Consider the following 11337-nt stretch of genomic DNA (forward strand, 5'->3'; position numbering starts at 1 on the left):
AGTGTGTGCAAATAAACCTTAAAGCAACATTTACCTGCACGTAAGTTGCCAGCGAGAAAAACACTGACATAAATAAATAACAAACTCTCCAGATGATCTGAGAAAACGAGACACTCATCTTGTTCGTCGTTTGGACTCTTGTACATTTATTCTAATGAGTTTATCAACATTTCTCTGTAACGAAACAAACTGGACTTTACGTTTTCCGGATATGGCGGCCCGCGGGACAGAGATAAGCATTGTGGGAAAATGAAGTTCACGACGTTGGATTAAAAACGACTATGAATCAAATAAATAATCAAAAAATAAATAATTTGGGTTAACAAAACAAACGAATAATTGTATTATAAAATTCTGTTCTATTCTTATTATTATTTAAATGTTGTGTCACACGAAAACACATTTTATTCTTTAAAACGATTTATTTCTTTTTTCGTTTCATTGTTTACATTCTATTCTATTCTATTCTATTCTATTCTATTCTATTCTATTCATGTAAATGCTGTGTCACATGAATTTTTGTTCTTTAAAACAATTATTTTATTTTTGTTTCTATTCTGTACTTTTATCTCTATTCTATTCTATTCTATTCTATTCTATTCTATTTTATTACTGTAAATGTTGTGTCACATGAAAACACATTCTGTTCTTTAAAACAATTTATTTTTCATTGTTTTCTCTGTTCTTTTCTATTCTGATTCTATTCTATTCTATTCTTATTATTTTACTGTAAATGTTGTGTCACATGAAAGCACATCTTGTTCTTTAAAACGATGTATTTTATTTTATTTTTGTACCTGTTTGGAGCAGTAGTTCTTGTTCTAATGAACTCTACTGGACTGATGACAGAACTGATTCTGCAAGCAGGTGAGAAGGCAGTTTACCTGTAGATCAGAACAGAAAGAGATATTGCATGACCTGGAGTGACACTGTTTCCACTACAGGTGCTTGTACAGAGCTGTGAAGAAGTGTTTGCCCCATCCTGATATCTTCTGTTTTTGTGTGTGCCTCATACTATATTTTAAACTGCTCAGTGAAGGTCAGTCACAACTGGATTATGCAGCAAGACAATGATCCAAGGCATATGAGTAAAGTCCAGCTGAGTGGCTAAAAGTGTTTGGTAACAGTTATTGCAGCTAAAGGTGGTGAAACCAGAGTTTAAGTTTTAGCAAGTTAAAAAAGCTGTATATGTCCCGGGGGTTGATTTTTAAATATGTTCCTTAGCTGTAAATGTCATATTTGCTATACTGAAGGCCTGAGGAACTGTGAAACATGTAAATATGAATGTTTTCACTGTTGCGTGTCTGTTCTCAGTAAATGGTGAACGTACAGTGGAGGATCTGAGGATGGTCGTCTTCCCCTCTGAATGCCTCTTTATCTTAAATGGTTGTAGAAATATTCACTTTCTGTGAGTATAAACTGGATTTGTCACTTCTTGTTTTAGGTTTTAGTTATATACTGTGGTGCCTGGAAGTCCTTTTTAATCCAGCTTTGTATGTATGCAGTCATTTGCATGAAGGAATATGCAGATAATAATATGAAGAAACTAGGGCTGTCAAATGATTAATCGTGACACATACAAAATAAAAGTTTGAGTTTGAATAATGTGTGTGTACTGTGTGTAATTATTATAGATACACATAAATGAATGTATATATTTAAGAGAAATATGTTATTTATGTACAAAATATAATAATATTAGTTCTATAAAAAGTATAATACATATACTTGTAAATTCAAATACTTTGTAAAACTTTTATTTTGTATGCGATTAATCATTTGCCAGCCCTAGAAGAAACATTTCTGGAGCTCCTATCAAACTTGATGTCCTCTCAAACCACTGATATCACTAATGTCCTTACTACCTTTCTGGGCCTTGAACATGTCAATTGCGTGGCTGTCAATGCAGGGTCAGAAAGCTGTCAGATTTCATCAAAAATATTTTAATTTGTATTCTGAAGATGAACAAAGGTCTTGCAGGTTTAGAACGACATAAGGGTGAGTAATTAATGACAGAATTTTATTTATTTATTTATTTATTTATTTTGGGTGAACTATCCCTAATAATAAGACATTATTCAGTTCATAATGTTTGGTAATATGTGCAGTAACTTGTGAAAAGCGAAAACTTTTCTAAACTCTGCCTTAGAAAGCCTGAGAAAAAAAGTTATTGGAGTGTATGTTGTAGTGAAAATTCAAACATGAAGAATGTCATATATTTTACTTTATTATTTATTATTTATTATTTTATTATTATTTATAGTAATTTTATCTTTGATTATGTGCATTAAGTTTTAGTTTTAACAAAAAGACATATAGTACAAGTTCTTTTGCATTAATACAGTGTATTATGCATATTGTGTTTGGCTATAAGTGCAAAAGAAATAACAAGATTAATGGGGGGAAAATAATAATAATAATAACAGATGACCTGGGGAGAGATGTACCTTATGTAGCTTCAGAAATATGAGGAAATACTCAGTATTACACAGAAATACAGTCTTTCAGCCAATATAACTATTGTCCTCGAGACATTGAGTATTTGATAAATAAGTAAATAAATACACAATAACTGGTGCCTAAATTTACACAAATAAACAATATTTGCTTTTCAAGGCAATATCAAACGCAATGTACCCCATAACTCTTGTATTCAGTAACTAATGTCTGTGGTTAGGTTTCTCTGTTTCACACATAATGGTGTTGATTCTCTGCATTTCTGCTGCCTGATCTACTGCAGGTCACCATATAAAGGTATACATATTATCACTTGCTGTAGTTCATTTGGAACTTGAAAGCTGTCTAGAAATGAATTGACAAGCCAAAGTCAAAGCAAACTAAATGCAATTAAGTTACAAAACTTGCACAACTTACATAACATGCATAACAAATGTAACACATTTATAGAATTATAGAACAATTTTTAATTGAAACCCTGAAAATGTTTTGTCTCTCCAAACACAGCTCTGAGAATAAACAACTATTCCCTCAAATTAATTCACCTAAGAATTAAATGCATCTTTATTTATTTATTTATTTATTTATTTATTTATTTATTTATTATTTTAGGGTTAATTCAACCATTTGTTCCTATGGGAGCTTCAGCATGGAAACTTTCAACATGGAAACTTTCCCTCCCTCTGGACAATCTGAGAGAAGAAGATGAGGAAGAATATACATGTACAGTTCACAGTCAGCAGGAACTTTTATTTTCAACTAAAATCATATTGGAAATGGGTAAGTGAATAGATTCATTTATAACTGAACCTTAAGTTTCACAAAATTTGTATTTATTTATTTTATTTTTTGGCTTCATTTTCAGCTTTTCAAAATGTGTAAAGTTCTTTATGTGAAATATATTGCCTAAAAACAGCTTGTGCATCTTTTTTTTTTTTTTTTTTTAAAAAAACCAACAAAGTCAGAAAACAAGGTACCACAGAGGTACAGTTTCATTTCTAGGGGAACAAACCAAATAGTGTTACCTTTAAAGGTACACAGTAGGTCCTTAGCGTACAATTATGTACCCAAAATGTGTTTTAAAGATATATCTAGAGGTTCAAAATTGTACCCTTAAGGTAAGGGTATTATTTATTTTATTTTATTTATTTATTTTACTGAGAGTGAATAAATGACACTTACTTTGTTTTATCTACTGAATTTAGGCATGTTTAAATGTGACTTAAGTGTACAGATACTCTTTGGGGCTGGGATTCTTGTTCAGTTTGAAAGAACAAGAATAGAAGAAATATACATTAGCAAAGCCACGAAAATGATCCTTTATAATAGCTAACAAATAATAACCTGTAAACTTGTGTTAACTTTTACTGAATTGTTTTTGCTTTTATTCTCTCTCTAGGCAAATATTGCTCCTTGCTTTTGCAAGGTAAGTGAAGACATATAAAAAACTGAGCCTATTTGGTTGATTATTTCTAGTATGTGCCACTGCTCTACAAATACACCCTCTGAAGTTGGAGTTACTTCCATTCCCTGATAACATACAGTAAAGATTTAGACATAAACCAAGGCTTTTCAGGTTGCATAAAATCATCTATTGGTGATCCATTTATTTTGTATTTTGATCAAGCTTTTGTGCTGGTTGGTGCCATTCCTTCTTCTAACAACTGGATCAGAAAAATGTCAAAAGAGTCCCAGAGTATGTCTGGAATGCTTACTGCTGTGTCAGTTAAAATGGCCACCCCATAATAAGCAGTGCTGCAACTGCTCTCAACATGGAGCTGAATGTTGTAGTGAAACACACCTTAGATAAGATGGTGAACTTCCTTCAGCAATACTCTGATGCACCCGTGAATGAGCTGTTCAGTGGTCAATGCAGACCTTAGGCTTACACATTCACTTGAACTCATTAAATCTGTTGAGCATTATAGGGCTTAATTCTCCATTTCTATTTTTAAATCACAACAACATTATGCACCATTAAGAGTCTTTTGAATAATATATATGATTTATTCTCTTGGATAAGAAAGGGAGATTCACCAATACCATGCCATAATGTTGAACTGACTTTTAATTGCAATATACAAGTCATTCAGGTTTTAGTATTTATGAAAAGTATATGCTGTGCATGTAAAATTCATGCTACATCTGGGTTTATTTAATCTTAGCCAACTTAGCCTATAGCCACCTTTAGTTAATAGCAAGTGCTCAGAATACTTAAAATAATAATTAAAAAAAGCCACATTCTATGATTCATGTTGTTATGAATCAATTACTATCTATGTGTTTATTAAATCAAATGAGAAAAGTTAATTTCCATGGCATTCCAGGCAAACATGTATCATCTTCTGTACCCAGTCTTACCTGTTACATTAAAACTGCCAAAACATACTTTTTAAAAGTTATCTGAGATGTTTTTATCCATACTGGACCATAGGATGGTCACTCCACTCAGGGAGATGAGAGATTTTTTTGTGTGTGTGTCAGGCTGGATGGGCCAACCCCACGCTTTGAAGAAGGGGCACAGATTCATTTTGACCACCTTGGAAAAGGTCTCAGCATACAGATTCATCTTCTCTGCATTGTCGTCTGGCACTCCATTCATGCCATCGTAGCTAGTAAAAACTTTCTTGAAAGCATCCCAGCCAAATTTTTCCTGAAGCTGTGGTAAATAATAATAAAAAAGTTATTATTATTATTATTATTTTTTTAAAAATGGAGTAATTATGTAGTAGTAGTAAATATGTAGTAGAAAACATTATTTATGTTAGATTAAGCCATACAAGTCTTCCTGGGATTCTCTTTAAACACTTGGGGAAAAAAAGAAATCATGAACTGTTAAAACATTATACGCAGTCTGTTCGCACCTGCATGTAAGTCTCGAGTGCTGTCCACACGCTCCAGTTTTTTAAAACCTTACCACCATCGCAATATGATTTGATACGAGCCTGGCGTTTTTCTGGAGATATATATGGATGAGCTTTAGACCTGTTCAAACCCAGCACTTCCTCATTTACATACAGTGACCACAGGTTGCATGTGCACTCAGTGGTGTGTGGAGGGAACTCCCAAACGCTACGCTGTTGGTTATGACCCAGCTCGTGAATTTGTCCCCAAAGACCCTTTTTATAGGCTTCCTGTACATTTACAAGTTCTGGGGCAGAGACAGTCTGCATCATGATGGGATATCCAGCATGCATGAAACCTGCGCGGGGAAAAGAGGAACGATGTTATCACCAGGACAGTGTGAGTGTAACTAATATTAATGACATAATTCTGTTGTAATAGTGACGTTTTTTTATTCTAACAAAGATACTGAGAGTATTTAATAGTACCACCAACCGCCAGAGATCTGAACATCTGCAACAAATCGCTCCTTTCGGGGGAACTTGCCAGGCTTTGCTGCCAGGTCAGCTATGCTTCTCATTATGGTATCCCAAAGTTTAGCCACCTCATCAGGGCGGTCTAGATTTCTTATAAATTCTGAATGTAATGTCATGATGATGTTCTCAAACTCAAGCTCTGCCCAAGGGGCGGGTGCCTGACGGATCCTGTCCACCCAGTCAGCTACACTAGTCTCTCCTGAGGGATGAAACAAGTTAGCATTGAAACGTTTTACTATACAATGTTAAATGTTCTGAATAGAAAAGTCATTGTGATGCTCATTCAGAATTCTTACCAGACTTAAAGTATGGAGCCTGTACGGCATCCTGCACGACAAATTCTACCCCATCCACTTTGCTTTGGGGAGGTGCTATTATGTAGATGAGCCCTCCCCATAGATTGGAGACTTGGACCATCTCTGCATCCAAAGGGAATCGCTCATGGACAACAGGAGCCCGTTTCAGAACATTTTCTCCACCAATATTATCTGTTTGGCAACCAAGTTGCACCTGCAAAAAGTGTTACCTCCTTATGTTATTAACATGCTCTGTAATGAGCAATAAGGTTGCATCTATCAAGTATACTACATGCAGCAACTATTCCTTGATTGTTAACATGTAATGTACAGGCATAGACTTTATTCAACACCTGCCAATTTTTCCTAATGATCTCTGGAGGTACTGCTATGTTCGTCTTCATACCAGGAGAAAGATATAAGCCTGTGCTTATCCATTCTTCAGAGCCTGAAACAAGAAATTGCATTCTTATTTTGTCTTATTGTAGGAACTTAAACAAGAAATAACATTTACATTTTCTCCACTTTGTCGGGAAAACTTTCGTACCTTCAGTTTTGGCACTGATCCGAACTCTTGCTTTAGACACAGTGGGCAACTTAGGTCTGTCCTTGATGATGTATGGAAGAAGGGCATCAGGATCAGGTGACACTTTGTATACCTCAGACCCAATGTGGAGCATCAGGTGGTCTTTGGCACTTTTAACAGGGCTGTTACTAGACACTTGTGGAAAACCAAACTTCTTCACTATGTCACTAAGAATCGCTACCATTGAAGTATAGGCGGCGCTGTTGTGACATCGCATTTGAAGGTAACTGGCACAGTCATTGCCCAGCTGCTTCAAGCAGCTCTGTTCATGATTAGTCAGCTCTTGCCCCAGGTATACATGTTTAGCAAACTGATGCAGCATGTTACAAAAATGGTACCCCTCTTTATAACTTTGCCCAATTTCTGGGGCTTTATATATCCCTCTAATCAAGGTGCTGCCCAAGAGAGACAATCCCATCTTATTAAGAATGTGATTTCCTGGGTAATCGGTCATCACATTGCGGCCACGCTGGGTCTGGGCCCAATGCCAAGCATGACCCCCAATCATAAGACCTCCACCTTCAGCAACAAATTCTTGGATCTCTGCACATTGGGCATCACTGTATGAAGTGCAAACGTAGACGCTTAAATCTTTTCTCAAACCAGTCAACTGGCAATCTAAACCAGATTTGCTCAGTACCCTGTGGGCTCTCTTTCGGCTGGGTAGTATCCCAATAACACCCTTGCGATCTTCGTCAAGCCACTTGATAGCGTTGATCAGGAAAGTGGACAGAGAGTCCCGCTCCATGTAGCATTCATGTGATAACAGAATAACTCGACCTTGCCCATAATAGGCACCAGCAATGAATGTTTTTACAGCTGGAGTGACTGCAATGGGAAATGCTAATGGTCCATGCACCATCACCTCAGACGCTATATCCTTACCTTGGACATCAAACTCGGACACACCTTCTAGCAGGATCTGTAGGTCATCCTTAAAGTCATTGCCTACACTGAAACGTAACAATTGAAAACAGCTGGTGAAATGTATGTTTTTTAAAAAAAAAACACAGATAAAAAGTAAGAATGTCTGCTGAACTTACGATAAAGCAAGCCAACTATAAGGGATTTGTTTTGGAACAGGAAAAATGCCAACTTTTCCATAGCGTTTCGAGAAGTAAATTCCTGCAACACTGCACACCTTGTTTCCTGGGAAGTTCTTTAGAGTGTTTTCTTGTGGGTGGGTTCCAGCCCAAAGCCAGGCCTGGCCAGCCATGATCAAGCCACCACCAGCTTTGATGAAAGCAATCAGATCCTTTGCACAAGTCTCAACACTGTAAGCATCTGTGATATAAACAGCTAATCCACTCTTCTGAATTCCTACAATGCCAGCATCACCAGTACTTGGCATGAGCCACTTTAGGGCATTCTTTATAAAGCCGGGAAAGCGTGTTAGGTATTGCTCATGTCCCAACACCACCACACATCCTTTACCGTAATAAGATGCAGCCATCAGCACCTGCCCTTTTGGATTCATGACAAGTGGAAAAGCATGTTCACCTATCAGTACAAGATCACTGGGCACTGAGCTCATTTGCAAATCAAGCTCCTCCAGCCCATACATGATAGTGTGGTAGTCTTGTTCGCGTGCCATGGTGGATTTGTTCTGTTTCGCGAGTCAATTCAAAACGTCACTTTCAACGTATGTCAATTTTACAGAGTATGAGCACTCAATGTTCAACCAGAGCTTGTAAAGCAAAATGATACCGATTGCTTTTCAGTCCTACACAAAGACAGAAAATGAGAGAAAAAAAGTTACATAAATTTAGAAACATACAGATCCATATTTTTTCATGAATTACATCGCTTAACATAGAATACAAAAATATGAAACGTTTCAACTATCCTTTCCCTATTGTGGCTACATATGTAAAAATCGCGACTTCATATCTCACAAATTAAGATTGATAGCTCATAATTTCTACTTTAATCTGAATAGCTGTGCCTATGTGTAACTAGTGTGAGAATGTGTTTGAAGATTTGATTATGGCTCACCCATAAACTGCAAACCCCATGAGCAAGCCCTTTTCATTTTGTTTGTTCATCCAGAAACCACCATTGACCACTCCCTCTACAGGATTTAGCATTTTTAAAGTTATTTAGTTTTTGTAGTACAGTCTATTCAGGGGTGTACATCATGCCCCAGTCAGCAAATTTCCTTTGGCTCGGATCTGGCCCATGTCAGCAGCTGTAGTATGGCCCAGATTAGTGTGTGTTTGTCGGCTTAGAACTGGTTCACATCTTTTTAGCCAGAACTGAACCAAAGGGTTCAATTTTGAGGGGTGCACCAGTGGGTTGCAAATAAAGAATTTGTTGCCATGTGTCCATGACTAATTGTTTTCTTATTTTAGTTAAAGGCTGGAACACAACCCTTACCAAAAAGAAGTATACTTAAAGTTTTTTTATTAAGTATACTTAAGTAATGTTCAAGTATATTTGTAAGTATACTTTATGTAGTAAGTATACAAATATCAGCATACTAGTAGAATACATTTCAGTGTACTACTTTTATACTCCTTGGGACTAAATTGGCCCACTTTCTAGTTTATAATAGTATACTTTTAAGTATACTTTAAGTATAACAGTAGTAAACTTTGAGCACACAACTAGTTTACATCTACGTTTTCAGTTTGTACTGCAAGTATACTAAAAGTGAACTAATAGGTATACTGATAGTTTACTAATTAAATACTTTTTTATTCATTTTAAGTACACGTTGAAGTATAGTCTCAGTAAACTACAAGATTTGTAGTTTTATACTGTAAGTATGCTTGTAAGTTTTCTTCAAGTGAACTTTATATCATACTAAGTATACTACTATGTCCCTATTTAGGTATTAATTTGTATATATTTTGTTATATGAATATCTGAACATACAAAACATTATGAATAACTTACTCTACTATGTAGACAACATTGTCTTTGTTTGTAAAACATTTTACAACATTAAGACATCCAAGGAATGGATGTAAGTGGTTGAAAGTGTCTAGGCCTCAAAACTAGATACACAAACCTCAAGAACGGTGCCAAACAGCAAATATTAAAAAGATTAGATCTGTACATCACAGTACAACAAATAACTAACAATAATGACAAAACAACAACAAAAAAGTTCAAATGAAGTCAGCAAACGGCAAAACAATAATCCTATAAAAGTAACTGGATAATTTATTCATGCTGCAATGCATGCTGGGAACTTACAAAGCCTTAAAATTTTAACAATATGAAATTCTTTGCTCAGACCACTGTGTTCGACTAGATGGGACAACATTTGTGTAATTTTGTTGGCCTGACAAGGGTTTTTAGTTTAAAAAAATAGCATTTTGTAGTATTTGAGACAAAATGTTTTGTAAAATGGAAAATATGTATTTGCATTTTCACAGAAGCATCTGTTTTGGTTTCTTCTTTGCTTGTGTTGTGGAAATTTGGAAAGCATTTCAGGATTTTTCTCCATATAATGGACTTAATTGGTGCCCCGATTTTGAACTTCCATAATGTAGTTTAAATGCAACTTGTCTCTAAACGATCCCAGCAGAGGAAGAAGGGTCTTATCTAGTGAAACGATCGGTCATTTTTTTTCGGAAAAGAAAAATGTATTTACTTTTTAAGCACAAAACTTGTGGGTTTGGTGTAGGGGGTATTTCCAATAAGACAAAGCATTAACCTTTAGTGACTCCCCGGATATTTGAATTCTGAACAGCTGCAATACGTACCTCAAGCAGCATAATAAAAATGAAGCGATATGTGCCTGTACCAACGTAATAAAAACGTGCCAAGGTCAGGTATTAAACGTGTGTTTTAGCGCCACTCTCTGGACATTTCACTTTGAAACTGCCGCGAAACGTGCAGTAAGGTATGTAATTACAGTGTTGCAGAAATGTATGTAGAGGCATGTATTTGTAATGAGCCTGGGTTGACTAAGAATGAGGAAAGAAAAACAACAAACTGGTTGATCTGGATCTGTTACAGCTGAAACTGTTTACTGATAAAAGCAGAAAGTTATATGTGTTAGTTAAACGTGTACAGCTGTTCACTGACACAGAGGGAAGACTGTCATATTTCATGTTAACATGACCCTGCTTATTATCATTTTAACAGCTGAAGTCCTGAGGATGTGTGATGGTATGTTTGATTTTTTTCATGTTTCTATTGATTATATGTTTAAATACAGTTACATAAATAATACAGCATGATACTACCACTGACACTAAAAATCTTTTATAAATCCTTTATGAAAATTTTAGTTAACAAATTATTTTAACAAATTAATTGCTATTATTGTATTTGTTGATACTAAAACCAAATCTGATATTTTTAGTTCACACAATAAATGTCATGAATCACTGATTTTTACATATGCAAAGTATGGAATGGGATTTTTCAGGGTTAGTTCTGCGTGGCCTCTCTGGTCCTCTGGTTGCTCCTCTGGGATCTTCAGTGGTTTTGCCCTGTTATGTTGATGAACTCTTACTAATGGATGGTCTGGAGGTGGAATGGAGAAGAACAGATTCAGAGACTTTGGTTCATCTGTATCAAGATAGTGAGAGTCGACCAGAGTCCCAGCAGGAGGATTATCATGGTAGAGCTCATTTCTTTACTGATCAGATTCAACATGGAA

At 35.7% G+C, this 11337-nt stretch overlaps 1 protein-coding gene across 1 annotated transcript; it reads right to left on the reverse strand.

The window, feature by feature from the left end:
- Window positions 1–4871: 4871 nt before the first annotated feature.
- LOC127162650 (TRPM8 channel-associated factor homolog) lies at window positions 4872–8427 on the reverse strand. The gene is given in 8 exon segments (XM_051105456.1): window positions 4872–4937; window positions 4940–5116; window positions 5322–5659; window positions 5797–6036; window positions 6134–6347; window positions 6487–6581; window positions 6681–7672; window positions 7763–8427. Coding segments are annotated over 8 exon segments (2673 nt in total). The 5' UTR covers window positions 8314–8427.
- Between the last annotated feature and the right edge of the window lie 2910 nt (window positions 8428–11337).

Source organism: Labeo rohita, chromosome 3 (assembly GCF_022985175.1).
Source record: "Labeo rohita strain BAU-BD-2019 chromosome 3, IGBB_LRoh.1.0, whole genome shotgun sequence".
Lineage (NCBI taxonomy): Eukaryota > Metazoa > Chordata > Actinopteri > Cypriniformes > Cyprinidae > Labeo > Labeo rohita.